At 33.7% G+C, this 16,693-nt stretch overlaps 3 protein-coding genes and 1 non-coding gene across 4 annotated transcripts; 3 read left to right on the plus strand and 1 right to left on the minus strand.

Moving 5' to 3' along the window:
• Nucleotides 1–379: 379 nt before the first annotated feature.
• On the plus strand, nucleotides 380–5,323 carry LOC116025593 (probable alpha-galactosidase B). Its single transcript, XM_031266864.1, has 14 exons — nucleotides 380–592; nucleotides 1,104–1,263; nucleotides 1,426–1,683; nucleotides 1,853–2,027; nucleotides 2,324–2,385; nucleotides 2,600–2,763; nucleotides 2,929–3,026; nucleotides 3,268–3,326; nucleotides 3,412–3,546; nucleotides 3,620–3,873; nucleotides 3,975–4,134; nucleotides 4,650–4,725; nucleotides 4,823–4,867; nucleotides 4,954–5,323. The coding sequence occupies exons 1-14, from the start codon at nucleotides 516–518 to the stop codon at nucleotides 5,169–5,171; spliced, it is 1,941 nt and encodes a 646-aa protein (XP_031122724.1). The 5' UTR covers nucleotides 380–515; the 3' UTR covers nucleotides 5,172–5,323.
• A 2,251-nt stretch (nucleotides 5,324–7,574) lies between these two features.
• Nucleotides 7,575–10,188, plus strand: LOC116025829 (sufE-like protein 2, chloroplastic). The gene is made up of 2 exons (XM_031267186.1): nucleotides 7,575–8,517; nucleotides 9,765–10,188. Exons 1-2 carry the CDS (start codon nucleotides 7,768–7,770, stop codon nucleotides 9,789–9,791), a joined length of 777 nt encoding a protein of 258 aa, XP_031123046.1. The 5' UTR covers nucleotides 7,575–7,767; the 3' UTR covers nucleotides 9,792–10,188.
• Nucleotides 10,189–10,310: 122 nt separating this feature from the next.
• LOC116025828 (GDSL esterase/lipase At5g14450-like) lies at nucleotides 10,311–12,408 on the plus strand. Its single transcript, XM_031267185.1, has 5 exons — nucleotides 10,311–10,816; nucleotides 11,136–11,345; nucleotides 11,431–11,606; nucleotides 11,681–11,948; nucleotides 12,042–12,408. Exons 1-5 carry the CDS (start codon nucleotides 10,483–10,485, stop codon nucleotides 12,299–12,301), a joined length of 1,248 nt encoding a protein of 415 aa, XP_031123045.1. The 5' UTR covers nucleotides 10,311–10,482; the 3' UTR covers nucleotides 12,302–12,408.
• Nucleotides 12,327–12,399, minus strand: TRNAR-ACG. Its single transcript has one exon. It is a non-coding gene; the product is annotated as a tRNA-Arg (tRNA).
• Nucleotides 12,409–16,693: the final 4,285 nt, after the last annotated feature.

Raw genomic sequence — 16,693 nt, forward strand, 5'->3', positions numbered from 1 at the left:
TAGTATAGATTTTATTCACGATATATATAATTAGTACAGAGTGTCAAATAGATGTAGCCTGTTTACATCCTAATTAACATTCTAAATGAGTAAATTTGAAAAATTAGCACGAGTATTTCAAAGAAAAATTAACTAATATAGAATAATAGATACCAGAGTTGCTGAGTTGAACTGCTAATTTAGAAAAATTAACGACTCATTTATTTATCGATATTCGGTACACAGATAAAACAGGAAACATTACATTTGCCGACATCATATAGCTAACTCCCGATCTTATCTTAGTCGGAGTAATTAATAAAAGCAATCTTTTTTTTTGAAAACAATAAAAGCAATCTTTCTTTCTTCCCAAAAACAATCTTAATACGCCGCGTAATGCGTAGATATCGACAAATTCAAGATAAACCTCCCAAATATTGTCCTAATCTTCCAGATACTCACTGAGTCACTGTACTACTACTCCTATGTATATATATTACCACACCCACTGAGCTTTCCTTGCTTCATTCTCTTGAATGACTATGAAAGGTGTTGTTTTGAGCTCGATTAGCTGCCTCTTCGTCTTCTTCTTCAGTCTTTCTGGGCTTCATGGGTACTCTTCATCCTCTGAAATGCTGTATTATTGTTTATGTTATTTGATTTCTTGAATTGGGAATACTGTATTCTTGTTGATTAGTTATGGATGATAATGGATACCCAGTTTGTAAAGTTTCATAATTTGTATTGTTATTTTGTTCTTTATTGTTTATTGTGTAGTTTTGTTCTTTCTTGCTTTAATTTGGTAAAAAGTTTAATTTTTTAAGCTTAGGGCATTGATTTGCATTGGCTTCTCTTGACTGTCATATCAGTGGTTGTTTAAGCAAGAAATTTGTAATTTATGGAGAATATCATTTCTCTTTAAAATCTGCAATCTCGATTGAAACAAACCTTAGCTGATATGAGATGGAATGCTGGATATGATGTTTTGCTGTTTTACTTAATTTCTAGTACTTATTGGTGTTGTTATATGGTTTATCTGATATGTTGGATTAATTGTTCAAAATTATTTGCTTTAAGCTTTGTTATTGCCACGAATTGGTAAGATTTTTAGATCACAATTTCAGGATAAATTCAGAAGCTCAGCCTGAAGATGAATCAGGACATGCTAACTTACCACCAAGGGGTTGGAATTCCTATGACTCGTTTTCTTGGGTCATCACCGAGAAACAGTTCCTTCAAAATGTAGAACTTGTTGCTCAGCGGTTAAAATCTAAAGGTTATGAGGTACTAAGAACATTTGTTTATGATGGCCCCGGTTATTAGATCCAATGTATTGATTTTAATGTCTTTTATTGTTCATTGTGAGCACCCGGATTTCGTATGTATTTGTTGATGATGCCCTGTATTTTACCTTTTAAATTCCTTCTACTTTGTGAATCTATGCAGTATGTTGTGGTGGATTTTCTGTGGTATAGAAAAAAAGTAGAGGGTGCCTACACTGATTCTCTTGGATTTGACGTAATCGATGAATGGGGAAGAATGCAACCAGACCCGGGAAGATGGCCTTCGTCTGCGGGTGGTAGAGGATTCACTGACATTGCTGCTAAAGTTCATAGTATGGGTTTGAAATTTGGGATTCACGTTATGAGAGGTGTTAGTACACAGGCAGTCAATGGTCATACTCCAATCCTGGATGTTAAAACGGTATTGCTCCTTACTCATTAGTGCAATAAGTTTTAATATGATATAAACATCGATGGATTATATGAAATTGAAATTGAAAGGTGAATGGTATTTAACATGATATTATAGGAAGGGGGCTATTGAAGACTTGCTGACGTTTCTGTAATTCTTTTATGGATTTGTTCAACAGGGCAAAGCTTATGAAGAAGGCGGCAGGCAGTGGTATGCGAGTGATGTAGGAATTAAGGAGAGGGCCTGTGTGTGGATGAAGAACGGTTTCATGAGCGTGAATACCAAAACTGGAGCCGGAAGAGCATTTCTTAGGTCGCTCTATCAACAGTATGCTGACTGGGGTGTCGATTTTGGTAAAGGAATATGTTATATTCTAAAACAGCATCTTAGGCATCAAATTAATCATTTGTTGGGACAACCCCAGCCAAGTTGGTCAGACTGGTGAATCACACGGTTACAAGTTTGACTCCCAACGGGAGCAATCTATTGGCTTTCTTGGTTTGAGCCGGTCAGATATGGACAACCTAAGTTGGTTTACCTTCTTGTGGTCCTTTGCTGGCTAGGGTCACAAGGCGGGGTTTACCCACTGCACGCCCTCCGGTAATGGCTCACTCTTGGTAATTTTCCAGTGTTTTGGTCTTCTTTGCAGTGAAACATGACTGTGTTTTCGGCTCTGATTTGGATTTGGATGAGATAACTGTAGTTTCAGAGGTAGGTAAACCTTAAACTTCCCTCCCTTACCCCCAAGTCTAACAACGAAGAAATGAAAATGTGAAATAAGTGAACTTTCAACAGTACTCGGGCATAAAATGATCTTTACCTAAAAACCGAAAAAAAAAATAAATTTACATACTGACTCAAAGTTCCATGTATTCAGTTATGGGAGCACTGAACCAAAGATAACGTATGGAGTCCACATATGCAGGTACTGAAGGAGCTTAATCATCCCATAACATATTCTCTGTCTCCCGGAGTTGACGCGACACCAGCATTGGCAAAGGAAGTCAGTGGTCTAGTCAACATGTACAGGGTAACCGGGGATGACTGGGATACCTGGGAAGATGTTGCTTCACACTTTAATGTTGCAAGGTTGGGTGCTTAAATCTCTTATTAGCCCTAAATTTGCTGTAAAAATACTTTGTCCTCCGGGCTCCATGTTTAAATTACTTGATAAACATAGCGACTCAAGTTTGTTTTGCAACTTCTGTTTTGGAACTTTCACACATCTTACTTTCTCCCGTTTGTCTGCCTCAGGGACATGGCTGCTGCTGGTTTGATAGGAACCGGGGGCCTGCAAGGGAAGTCATGGCCCGACTTAGATATGCTACCTTTCGGCTGGCTCACAGATCCCGGTGAGGATAATTCACCATTTCAATTGCAATCTCAACTAGGACTTCTCCCAGGAATTTTTATCACAATTCTCTAATTTCCAGCCAATTTTAATTTTACTAACTTCTGCACCGTTTCGCTATTCAATGATGTTGTACTGATAGTTAAAAAGTTCTGATATGCAAATTTAACAGCCAAACTGCCAAATTATGCTTGTTTGTTTATCGGTTCGGGTAAACTAATTAGAAAGAGAATATTATACAGGATCAAATGAAGGTCCACACAGACACAGTAATCTAACTCGGACTGAAAAAGAAACGCAGGTAATTAGCGTACTGCAAATGGTTTTGGACATAATGTAGACAATTTAACCGTTTTGTACTCAATGGGCCTATGTTGTCTTTGCAGATGACTTTGTGGTCCATGGCCAAGTCTCCCATCATGTATGGAGGTGACATGAGAAGGATTAGTGTTCGCGACCTTGCTCTCATTACAAATCCTACTTTACTGGAGATAAACTGGTTTAGCTCAAACAATAAAGAGGCAAGTCAAAAGTGAATTTGTTTCGAGTACTCAGGAATAGATATTGAGACGAAGACTCTAAAATTTAATGCAGTTCCCACACGTAACTGGCACACAATGTTCTCGACTCAGAAGGCATACACTATCCCACAACCACGAAAGTGAAAAATGTGCGGGTACTACCTTGGATGCCCAGGTTTTAGCTCTCAGAAGTTGCAAAGACACAAAAGCAAAAGGTTGGTCTCATAAACTTCTTGAGGATGATCTCGAGCAAATTTGTTGGAAAGGGAAAACAACCAAACATCAGGCACCATTTTGTCTCTACAAGAGAAGACCATTTTTTGAACTGTAAGTCCATAAGTACACTAAACCTTCCCATGATCTGTTGTCCTTGGCCTTCTTTTGTTTCGGTGAATCCTTTTAGTAACTTACAAAGGATATTAACATAGGCATCAAGAAACGAGAAATAAGAGCCAAATTAATGGGAAACTGCATTTACTGGAGGCGGAGACTAAAGATTCTTGCCTTATAGCTGCTCCAAATCGAAAGCTTACTTCTGCTGAAGTTAGCAAAGGTTCATTCTCAAACTGCAGATGGGAAGCCTACCAGGTACAGACTAAAGATTTTACGCAATTATTTATAATTTGAATTTTCAGATGCGTGATAAATTTATAAAAACAATCATTCATGATGTGAAGAAGCCTTAGTGCGGGGGCAACCCCAACCAAGTTGATCAGGCTGTTGACTTAGTAACTATAGGGTTACAAGTTCCACTTCTAGCGAGAGTGGGCCTATTGGCCTTCTTGGTTTGAGCCGGTCAGCAATGGGCAACCTAAGCTTGTTTACCTCCTTGTTGTTCTTTATTGGCTAGGGTGACAAAGCGGGATTTACCCAGTGCACACCCCAGATAGTGGTTGCGGGTTTCTTATGTCATCCAAAAAAAGATGTCTTAGTGCATTCTCTTAATGAATAAGCAAAATTGAACATTTTATCTTGACAGACAAACAATTTAGTTTCTGTAAACTGGTAATGAAATGTATACATTGCACTCAGAAAGGTATCCTCGTCTGCATTGTTTATTCCCATATTCGCATTCGATATCTGAATTGTCTTACCACAAACAGATGTGGGAATTGAAACGCAACGGAACCCTCATAAACAATTACTCCGGTCTATGTGCTTCATTGGATTCAGCTAAAGGTGACATCTTTGGCTCCATTACTACTCACATCCTACTCTCTTAACCGCTCTATATTGTTCCTCACAAACGCATTCGCCAATTGATCTTCCTGTGCAGCTACACCCGTAGGAAGTCGTGCTTGGATTGCAAGCGGGAGGCAAGGTTTGATCTCTGAACCCATTTTTCTACACAGACCTCTAAACTCCACCCGGGAATAACCTAACAAGTAGCATGGCTTGGTTATCCAGGAGAGATATATCTCGCCTTCTTCAATCTGAACAAAGAGACATCCGTGATCTCAACAACCGCTTCAGATGTAGCCAAGGCGCTCCCTGAAAGAAACTCGCGCGATTCAACGTGCTCAGGAAGAGAATTATGGTCTGGGAAAAGCTTTGGACCAGTAAAGGTATTATCCATAACTGTACAAGCACATGGATCTGCTTTGTTTGTACTAAACTGCCATTGATGATGAACAAGATAAACCCTGCAACCTACAAGAGGGTTGCATGTGTTGGAAATGTGATGATTGCAGTATGGATTTTGTATACTAAGAGCTGTCTCAAGAATTGAAATAATAAGAAATTTTTTACATCTGACATTATAGATTTCTTCACTGTCCCTTTGGTATGATGTATGGTTTCTTATATTTTGGATATTGTCTGCTTTGTCTTGTTGGGTGATGTATGGCTATAACTCAAATGCAATCATTTCTTTCGGTGCAAAGGTTAGAGTAAGGCAATAAGTTTGAGTAATGCTGGTAACTTTAAGGTGGGAGTTTGATTTATCTAATTGAAACAAAATCTCAAAATAGTGGAGTCCTGAGCATAATTAATGCATTTCAATCAATAGAACAACTAATGAAACACATTTTGGAGAAGAAAAATTTGATTGAAACACATTAAGAAAAGTTGTTTTGTCTATTTTAATTTTATTTTATCCTATACCCATGTGAAAATCTCAATATTTTAGTCAAAAACCAAGGGGAGAACATTGACATTTAGTACCATTATTACAGTAGCACTCTACCAGAACCAAATGGTTTTTTGAGAAATTGGCTTCTGGAGTTCTGACACGCAACACCAAAATCATGAAAATATTGCATCGAAAACGATGGCTAAGTTGGTGAACTAGTAGCGTATGATTTTTGTAGTACAAAATTATGAATTTAATTATTGTTAACACCTCCTTTAGTCGATTATGTTATACATCATCTTTATAGTATGGTTTACTTTTTCATTGTAATTTGTAAATTATTAGATAAAAATATAGTTTATCTAATGATTATTATTTTTAAAAGAATAAGGGTCAAATAGATTATCAAACTGCACACGATAATGCAAGGTCACTGAACTTTAAAAAAAAATTATAATTGAGTCCTTAAACTAACTTATTTCATGCAATTTGTCCAATTTGTAAGTTTCTAACAAGTCACTCCAAATTTAATTTCTTTTAAAAAAAAATTATTAATTTTTTTTATTAAAAAAAAAAAAAAGCTTGTCTCCATGGCCAGTGACGAAGTTCTGTTTTTTTTTTTTTAAATTATTTTACATTTTGGGTGATCGGTTAGAAACTTACAAATTGGACAAATTGCATGAAATGAATTAGTTTAGAGACTCAGTTGTAATTTTTTAGGTTCAGTGATCTAATTGCATTATTGTGTGTAGTTCAATAGCTTATTTGACCCTTATTTCATTATATTAAATAATGATTGTAACAAAAAAATTGTCATAAAAAAATATGAAAATATTCTCTTATCAAACTTCACACAGTGACACCAGTTGAGTTGCTAGGTCACTATCCCAATTTGATTAAACCGCCTTGATATTGTATGCAGTGACGCAATTTAAGGTTTTTGATTGCACGACACGAACAATTTGGATTGTGATTTACAACACCAATATTGACCACTCGTCTTTGCAAAAATAAAAAATAAAAAAATATTGACCACTCGTAGGATGAATCATTATTGGAGACGTTAAATAATTGTATATAATTAGTAGTGAAACATACGAGTGTTTCCAATCCATCTTTGTCGTGGAGCGTCGGCCTTGTGCTGCCAAGTGCCACCTACCAAATAGCTAATCAAATTTACACCGTTTAATTCGAAAAAAATATTTGAAGAAAAATAAAATTGAAATTTCATTAATATATTTTTAGGAAGATTGGTTTCCTTGTTTAGTTGGTGGAAGAAAATACCGAAAATATGGATTTCATTGATTGGTTATGTTTGAAATTGTAAAAAGTAATGAATATAAAGATCAATATGCCTCTAACAATAATAATGATAATAAATTACCTATATAATTAAAAAACTTTTATGAGGGTAAAATAGGTATGCCATGTTATTTTTCCAAGTGTTGGAGAAGATAAAATACCACCCCTTTGCTCATAATTTAATTTCCTCAACTTTCAGAAATTTTATTGAAATATGAACTTCATGAACCAAACAAAGGCCACAAAAAAGTAAGTTTTCCTAGAACACCCCTTCGAGTAACAATGGTAAACTTTCATGTAAATCAATATATGATTTTAATCGTTGTATCTCATTTGTCTCTTTCACCAACATTTTTTTATGAAAAACTATAAAAGTGTGTTACATTTGTAATTCAAAACTATATGTTTTCATCACCTAAGAGTTAATGTATTTATTATGAACTAAAAATGTGACGTATTTTATTTTATTTCTTAATTAATAAAAAATTTGGTCAAAACCACTAATATGGTAAAATAAATAATTAACAAAATTGTACACCAAATCCAAATGTGATACCAAAAATTATTGATATTCCACCAAATATAGTTAGAATCTTCCACTTTGGCGCCTTAGTATTGTTGGTTAATATTCTCAACCGCTTAGGTAACTATAAAAGGCTCACCTACTTCACCCCTCTTTGCTGCGCATTATCTCCCTCTCTTTTTCCGGCGGACTCGCCACGCCGTTCGACGACTCATCCGCACACGCGTCGCCAACTAACTCTCCCGCCTCCCAACGGTCACCTAACCCCCCAAAATTTTCTCTCTCCCCCTTTTTAGCTTGAATTACCCGCCCTCTCCCTCCAAACATGTACTGTCTCGCCTTGAAACCTACTTCACATTCATTTTTCTCGTCTTTCCTGAGAATTTCGCCAGAGCCCGTTGATTTGAAGCCGGAACGTCGTCGTTTCCATGGGAAAGCTCCGGCCTTTTTGGCATCTCGCCTGGAAAGTGGGAAAAGACCCGGTAAATTCAAGTCAAGAAACCCGGATTCAAACCCTTTATTTATACCCAGTTTTGCCTCGAACGAAACCCCTCTCGAAATCCTCAATGTGGGGGATAAAGTTCGGTTCTTGGCTTCGGAGTTCAAGTCTTTGCTGGAGCCGATAGATAAGGTGAAAAGATTGTTGCACTACGCGACGCTTCTGCCGCCCTTCGATGGGTCGATTCGGGTCAGGGAAAACCGGGTCGCGGGTTGCACGGCCCAGGTTTGGTTAGAGGCTATGATGGATAATGAAGGGTCGATGAGGTTCAGGGTGGATAGTGATTCAGAGATCACTAAAGGGTTCTCTTCTTGCCTGCTATGGCTGCTGGATGGGGCTACTCCAATGGAGGTTCTGAGTGTGGGAGCAGATGACTTAGCAGAAATGAATGTGGGATTGCCCAGTACCGGGCGTTCAAGAGTGAATACTTGGCATAATGTGTTGACCAGCATGCAGAATAGGACCAGAGATTGTGTTCAGAATAGGGAAAATTTGCAGTCTTTGGATGAGTTTCAATCCCTGCTTGTTAGGCCTGATCTCCATTTCCCCTCAAATGGAAGTTACAAGGAAGATAAGGTGTGCACAAACTTGAATTTTTTATTAAATTATTTGTATTTTTCTTAGGGAAAATTGCAGTTTTAGTCGTCCAGTTATACAGTAGTACATATTTAGTCCTGAGATTAAAATCCCTACTTTGCACGGTTAAAATGGCTACATATATAACTCGGGGCTATGTTTATATTATGGTATAATTGAAGGATAAAAATGTAATTTTTTATTTTTCTTATGGCTCATTATATTATGATCCTGTAGTTACTTTACTGGATATTGGATTATGCTGTGGAATCTATGGGGATCTTGGATTCTTGGGTATTGCTCTTTGTTTTATAGGTTAGAGAAAGTAGGTGGAGACTGGGGAGGGGCTTTGCTCCTTTCATTTTATTTTATTTTATTTTAATTCATAGAATATTCAGGGAGAGCCTGGGATGTGCCAATTGAGGTTGAGAAGTCCACTACAAGGACAATAATTGATGTTGTTTTTCCACAAAATCAGATATGATATCACTGTCAAGAATCAAGATTTTTTTTATTTAGGTTATCCTGGACTTGTGGAGTTGGTTGGTTTTGGACTTTTCTATAAAAACATCTTTTCAAAACAAAACCATCATCCTTTGCATAGAATGGAGTGGTAAGTCACGGCAACTTAGCAGTTTCTAGTGTCTCTTATGTCTTTGTTCATAATCTACCACTTAAATACCTCGACCTATATATATAGAGATCACTGTTCAAGTGAATCCACCCTTTCTCATGAGTCCATGTGGACAAATCTGAACCATTAAAAGGTAGAGATCAATCAGCTTAGACGAAACACATCCTTTTGAGGCAGGCAAAAGGTCATGGATTTTAGTTTAAACATAGAAATTAGTGGACTGGATTGACTAGAGTGTTTAACAAAGTTGTAAGTTAGAAGTAAATCTTCTTGTAAACGCAGAAGATTATAGATTTTTTGCATTCAGTCACTCAAAGTAGGTAGAGAATTCTTGGTAATTTTATGCCTGTATTTATGCTAATTTCATACCAAATTAATCTTGACAGGTAAGTTTTGTATTAAGCATGCCATGCTCCATTTATATACTTGAATAACCTATTAACCTTCCAAAGAATAAGGAAAGTTGACAGGAATATGCAGACTTGAAATTTATGCTAGGAAAGTATCAAGAATAGTCACTTTGAGTTCTTGTGTCCTTACTGAATGTAATAATCCTTTGCTGATGCTCCTCTAAATGGACAATACTGAATTTATTCTAAATCTTTAATTGCAGTCGAGGGTTTTGGCTCCTAGATCCTGAGAAGTCGAGGGCCCTTGTACATAACTTCTTCTAAGAAAATCCAGAATTCCAGTGGGCATTAGAGGCGGCTGAATAGTTGCAGCCTCAGGTTCAAACTCTTAATTCCAACATTGTGTTGGCCTTTTACTGATCTGGGTTCGTTTCTTTGCGGATGGGATGGTTTATTTTGAAAGTTGAAGAATCTTGATCAAGATGGTCTAGAAAGGCATCCCAAATAACCCCATGAATACTGCTGGGTAGGAACAAGCCCAGATTTAGCCTTTTCCGATAATTGTCATCTGGCTTGAGCATATGATCTTGTGCAGAGACAGATGTTATTGTATCACTATGTAAAACATGAAAATTTTAGCCAACATTTAAGGCAAATCCTGTTATGAACATTAATATATTGTGACAATCTGACAGGCCTTTGTTTGTTTTTGTGTTTGTTTTCCCATTAAAATATGCTTTTCTTCTCTTTCCAGAACATGCACACCTTGTTCTCAGAATCCCAACAAGCAACTTTGTTTATTGTTTTATGTTTTTCTTTTTCATCTTTTAAAAGAAAAATATGGTTAACCTGAGCAGTTTGGGCAGTTAGTAATATTGTTAATCCAACTGTAAGTCAAAAGATGCCAACTGCTAAAGAAATCCCATCTCCAAATCTCCAATTCTTCCCCTCTCCCAACCTGTCAGATGTGACTGAAGAGATATGGATCGTCGCAGAGTGAGATCGATTTTCACATCTCAATTTTCATTCTATCATAGGAATATGATTCTCATAGTTGGCATTGTTCTAGCTGTTGCTGCTACAGCTACACTGTCTTTCTTTCAGTTTTCTAGGAGCCAGAAGATCAGATCTCCTCGAGTTCAATCCACCAGAAGCAGTTGCCATATTCCTGCAATTTTCAACTTTGGAGATTCAAATTCTGATACTGGTAGCTCATCTGCAGCTTTTGCTCGAGTTCGCCCTCCAAATGGCATGACTTTCTTTGGAAAACCTTCAGGCCGAGTCTCTGATGGCCGCCTCATCATTGACTTCATAGGTAACTATCCATTGACTTCATGGTTAAATCATTGTACCATCATCTTAAATCAAAGATTATCTCGTTTCTATTTGAGATTCAGCTGTAGTATTTTAAGGTTGAGTTCATAGGGAATCCTTGGAACCATGAAGTTTTTTATCAAGAAAAAGGTCAGACTTTTGCACACAAAAGGAAATGGACATGAAACTGATTCAAAACCTTCATATTCTGTCTCGAAGGGTTGGTTTATGTTCTAGGATGTGTTTAGCAATATCAGGAAATCTTGGTCTTTGACTTTTTTTGTTTTTGTTTTTGATGTGTTCTCGACATTCTTGTGCAGCTGAGAAACTGGGATTGCCATACTTGAGTGCATTTCTGGATTCCATAGGAACCAATTTCACACACGGTGCAAACTTTGCAGTGGGCGGAGCAACTATTCAGCAAAGCAATGCAAAGATGTTTGGTGTAGGCTTCAGTCCTTTGTCTCTTGACAAACAGCTTTCCCAGTTTGAACAACTGAGAATGCGCTCTGCAGAATTTTCTGAACAAGGTTAGAACTTAGAACCGATTATACAACCATCTGTAGTAAGTAAAACGCGTTGTGAAAGTTGTAGTTATAGCGTTTGTCTGTTCAGCCAAGGACAAAGATGTTAAATGTAAGTTGCTGCCCGAAGAAGATGAGTTTTCGAGGGGTCTGTATACGATGGATATGGGACAGAATGACCTGCATTATTTGTTGACATCCATGACAGAAGAAGAAGCGAAAAAATCCATAAGTTCTGTCATCGATCAATTTGCAGTGGCTGTAGAGGTAAAAGGCTGAAATGGATTGGTTTGGATAATTGGATTACACAATTCTTTAACTTTTTGTTCTCTCTATCTCAGAAACTCCACGAGCTAGGCGCGAGGGCGTTTTGGATCCACAACACAGGCCCCATTGGCTGCCTGCCTTTCTTAGCTCTCGTCGAATCTCCAGCAAAACCAAAAGATCAAAACGGGTGCGTGAAGGCTTACAACAACATGGCTCAGGAGTTCAACAGACAACTTAAAGAACGAGTCTACAAACTCCGCCATCACCTCCAGAACTCGACAATCACCTACATCGACATCTACTCTGCTAAATACGACCTGATAAGCAACGCCACAGACTATGGTAAGCTCGATCAACCTTAAATATAGTGAGATAACATCGTTGTTTTGAACCAGAAAGGGCTGATGAATGATGGTATTTGGGATTTGGTCACAGGCTTTCGAAATCCATTGGGGTATTGCTGTGGAAAAATTAATGTGTTAACATGTTGGGCAGATATGACAGTGAATGGCACTAAAGTTTTTGCAGATAGTTGCAATAACCCTTCAGAGTATATTAGCTGGGATGGCATTCATTACACTGAAGCTGCAAATAAATGGGTGGCTAACCATATTGCTGATGGCCTGTACTCTGACCCTCAAATTAGTATTATTGGAGCTTGTGATCTGTCTTATAACTCTCAAAATAAAACATAAGCCAAGGGTGGGAAAACATGAACACCGACTCTGCTGGGGATCGAACCCAGAATCTCTGGTTCCGTAGACCAGCGCCTTATCCATTGGGCCACAGAGTCATGTGCAAAGTTATTTGGTAATTAATGAATTGTATTTATCTTAATATTTTGCCATTGTTTGGGAATTAATGGATTGTATTTGCGATTTTGACTGATAAATTGTACTAGCGGTATGTAAATAGTTGTTTAATAAAATTAGTTATTTATTATTAATGTTTAACATTTAAAAGGACATATAAATATGGTGTTTGGAAAATGAATCACGAGTCATTTTTTTTATTTTGTTTGACCTAATTCAGCTGATTAACTTAATCAAATCGTTCAAAGTATATTTGGTAATTGACTTTTTTATTAAATGATTGGTCTCAATCAATTGAAATAGAAAACACTATATTTAGTATCATTTTTTATCAACTTATTCATTTTTTAAAGACAAAATTAACTATGAAAATTGCCCTATATCACTACAGTCTCACTGTTTGTGGTGGAAACAAATAAAATCAAACTTTACAACAAAGAAAATCAACGAAGTCAAGAACTCAAAAAAAAAATAAATAAATAAAAATCGAAAGTTCAACACGATAAGAACAAAGAAAAGCAGACTTTTAGCAAGACAATAACAAAGAAAATCAAACTCTAAAATGAAAGGGAAAAAAAAACTTATTTTTGCAGCAAATATGGAATCATTCTCTTATTTTCTCAGATTCTTCTTCTTTCCACTATGCCTCTTTCTTTCAGAATAAATCTATACTATATATAAAAACAATTTCCTCCTCCCAAATTTTCCCCCCAAAACTTAGGGTATTTTGGTAAAATCATTTATTTTATTTATTTATTATTTTATTATTTTATTAATTATCCATCCTATAATATTATTATGGTAATATATGATAATGATAATATGATAATATGATAATATTGTTAATATTAATGGGTGATGGGTGATTGGTGATATATAATTGATAATTGATAATATGGTATATGGTATTATTCTTAATATTAATATATTAATATATAATATATTAACATATACTAATATTAATTAATTAATTGGTGATTATTTAAAAAAGAATAATTAATTGGTGATTGGTGATTAGTGATATGGTAATATTGTTATATATTAATATTTATATTTATATAGATTGATATTGATATTAATTAATTAATTGGTGATTGGTGATTAGTGATATGATAATCTATATCTATATCTATATATCTATATATATTTATATAATTGACATGTAATTAACTATATTAGAATGAAAAAATTATATAATATTGTAGTAAAATTTTTACATGTCAATCATCTATATTTACATAAAATTAAAATTAATTATACTTTCCTTTTGAAAAATCTTCCATATTATGTTTATCCTCCACTATATAATGATGAGAAATGACTCTTCTCTCACAACGTACCAATATCTGTGCTCTCACTATTAGTTAGAGATCTATAATCTGTAATTCTACGAAGTCGAAGATCGAACTTTAACACGCGTAGAATTGTTATAGTATGCGGTATGATTTAATTTTTAGTTGATTCATTCTGCATGTTGGAGATCCTTATGGTGTAGTCTGCATTCCATAGAGTATTTTGTAGTACTGTGATTTAGTTTGATTTTAACAGCTCAATATGCTTTGATTTTTGCTGATAAGGTCTCAAGTAGCTAGGCCAATTTTGCCATTGGCGTATCACGTATGTAAAATTACAATTTTCAGAGTGATTGTAGTGAACAATCAAATGTTTTCTATAATTATATATTTTAATCACATTACTTTGATTGGTAATTTCTAATGGAAAAACATTGTATTGTAACTTTGTATTACAAGATTTTGAGTGATAATACCTTATTTAACTATCCATCTTTTTAGTTGTACTGTGCAAAATAACTAGCAATCTACGGATGCTCATCTATATATTGTAGAATTTGCAATCTTGATCTTCCCCATTTACGGATGCTTATGTAATTTGGTAAAAATGGTGGTTACTATACTTGAATAAATCCTCAATTATTCATTCCAATTGTTCGTTTTACCATTATAATTCTTCATTTTATAAAAAATGGTGCATTGGAAGCTAAACATGGGTCATTGTATCATTGATTGTTGATTCCAATTATTATTAATCTTTATCATTAATTGCACAATACTAATTCACACTTATTAATTAAAAAATGGTGATTACTATACTTGAATAAATGAAATAATAATATTAAATTTTGTAGCCTCGATTTAAAATCTATTATGTTAATATAATAATAATAATAATAATAATAATAATAATAATATAATACTCCGTAGTAATAATAATCTAAAATTCTTAATATAATTTTCCAAATAATAATAATAATAATAATCCATAACTCTTAATATAAGTTTGTAACTAAATTTTCCTATTAAATCTGTTTATAAAGGTAATTATAAATATAGAATTGATAAATTCCTATGATATTTGATTTAATTGATATTATTCCTAATATATTTTATCTAAAAGGCTTCCTTCCTTTTTTATAACATTGTTCCATATGTTAATCCTTTAATATGCTAATCTATATAGGTAATTACCATATATTATTTACCACCTAAATAATCCGTGGTAATTACACTATATTTAACATCTAAATTTATTATGGTCATTAAACATAGAGATTTCATTCTTACGATAATTTTATATATTTTTACTTCAGATAATGACAATTACCCGTGCATTTCATTTGATTACTTTTGAATAAAATCTTAAAAATTATGACAACTAATGAATTAATATTGTTGTTCGTAATATAAATTTTATCAAATCAGTTAACGAAATTGATAATACACATATTACATCCATAATTAGAGGAGATTAACAAAATTATGATAATTATTTCAATTCACGTATTATTATGCTAATTCACATATTATTACGTCCATACAATTATGTAAATTATTTCAATTCACAGATTATTACACATATAAAATTATGCTAATGGTTACTTTGGAATAAAATCTTAATAATTATGGTCATTGAGAAATTAGTTCAAACATTATACTTTTATTAAACGGTTTTTTATACTTGCCGTAATTTTATCTAATCAATTAAAGAAATTAATGGTACACATATTACGGACATAATTAAAGAAAATTAAACATACACATATATATTACGGATAAAATTAAAGAAAATTAAACATACACATATTACGTCCATAATTAAACGAAATTAAAATATACATTATTTTTTAATTATAATATATACTCCTTAATTACCATACTTATTCATAATACATGGACGTCATAATTAGCATAATATTAATCTATACTATATATAAAAACATAAGAATAGTAAAGGCATATTTTAAATTTTAAACAATAGTAAAGGTAAATTAAAAATAGAATGAAAATATTTCAATAATAATATTCTACATCATTAATTAAAAATAGAACAGAAATTAGGTAAAAATACCAGTGGATCTATTATTCTAATTGACTAATTAACTGAAAATAAAAAAAAAATTGACTAAAAATGAATCTGATGTTACTAATTGATTGAATATATAAAAGGAAATGAATATTAATAATTGACTGTAAATAAAAAAAAATTCATAATTAACTAAAATGAAAAAGGAAATGGTCATATCATTGCAATTTAATTAAAAAAGGAAAACATTCTACATCATAAATAATAAAGACATATTATAAACAATATTAAAGATAAATTAAGAAAGGAACGGAAATTAAAAATGAAACGGAAATATTTCAATAATAATATTCTACATCATCAATTAAAAATGGAACGAAAATTAGGTAAATATTACTATGTAATTCTTTTCATTTTTCCTAGATAAGGTTGCCTGATATTAATTTACACATAACAATCGGCACTAATAATTAAAAAAAATTTAAAAAAAATAGAATAACTGCCGGAGACGTCTGTTTTTTTTTTAAATTTTATTATTATTATTATTATTATTTAATTATTTTAATTAAAAGTATTTAAAAAGTTTATTTTAAAATTAGTAACCACCATGTCATCACAATTGTAGGTAAACAGGTCAATTTGGACTTTTTTTTTTTTAACATGTCAATTTGTACTTAATTGCATGAGTTTATATAGTTCAGGAATCCAATTGCATTCTTTTTGAGTTCGATGGCCTAATTGCAGTTTTGTGTGGAGTTCAGTGGTTTATTTGACCATTATTCCGAGAAAAATGATATTACTAATTGATTTAAAATATAAAAAGATCGTAATCTATTTTCTATACTATATATAAAAGTAAAATCCTCCTATTTCATTCCCCGCCTAAACTTTTGTAGTCAATTAATGAAATATTTTATTGGTCAAATAATTAATAAAGCTTATTTGTTAAGAAAA

Source organism: Ipomoea triloba, chromosome 7 (assembly GCF_003576645.1).
Source record: "Ipomoea triloba cultivar NCNSP0323 chromosome 7, ASM357664v1".
Lineage (NCBI taxonomy): Eukaryota > Viridiplantae > Streptophyta > Magnoliopsida > Solanales > Convolvulaceae > Ipomoea > Ipomoea triloba.

Coding starts and splice junctions, on each gene's coding strand:
- LOC116025593 (XM_031266864.1), top strand. CDS start 516: ATGACTATGAAAGGTGTTGTTTTGAGCTCGATTAGCTGCCTCTTCGTC. Junction 1,264..1,425: donor TAAAATCTAAAGGTTATGAG/GTACTAAGAACA, acceptor GAATCTATGCAG/TATGTTGTGGTGGATTTTCT. Junction 1,684..1,852: donor CAATCCTGGATGTTAAAACG/GTATTGCTCCTT, acceptor TTTGTTCAACAG/GGCAAAGCTTATGAAGAAGG.
- LOC116025829 (XM_031267186.1), top strand. CDS start 7,768: ATGTACTGTCTCGCCTTGAAACCTACTTCACATTCATTTTTCTCGTCT. Junction 8,518..9,764: donor GAAGTTACAAGGAAGATAAG/GTGTGCACAAAC, acceptor CTTTAATTGCAG/TCGAGGGTTTTGGCTCCTAG.
- LOC116025828 (XM_031267185.1), top strand. CDS start 10,483: ATGGATCGTCGCAGAGTGAGATCGATTTTCACATCTCAATTTTCATTC. Junction 10,817..11,135: donor CCTCATCATTGACTTCATAG/GTAACTATCCAT, acceptor ATTCTTGTGCAG/CTGAGAAACTGGGATTGCCA. Junction 11,607..11,680: donor AATTTGCAGTGGCTGTAGAG/GTAAAAGGCTGA, acceptor TCTCTATCTCAG/AAACTCCACGAGCTAGGCGC.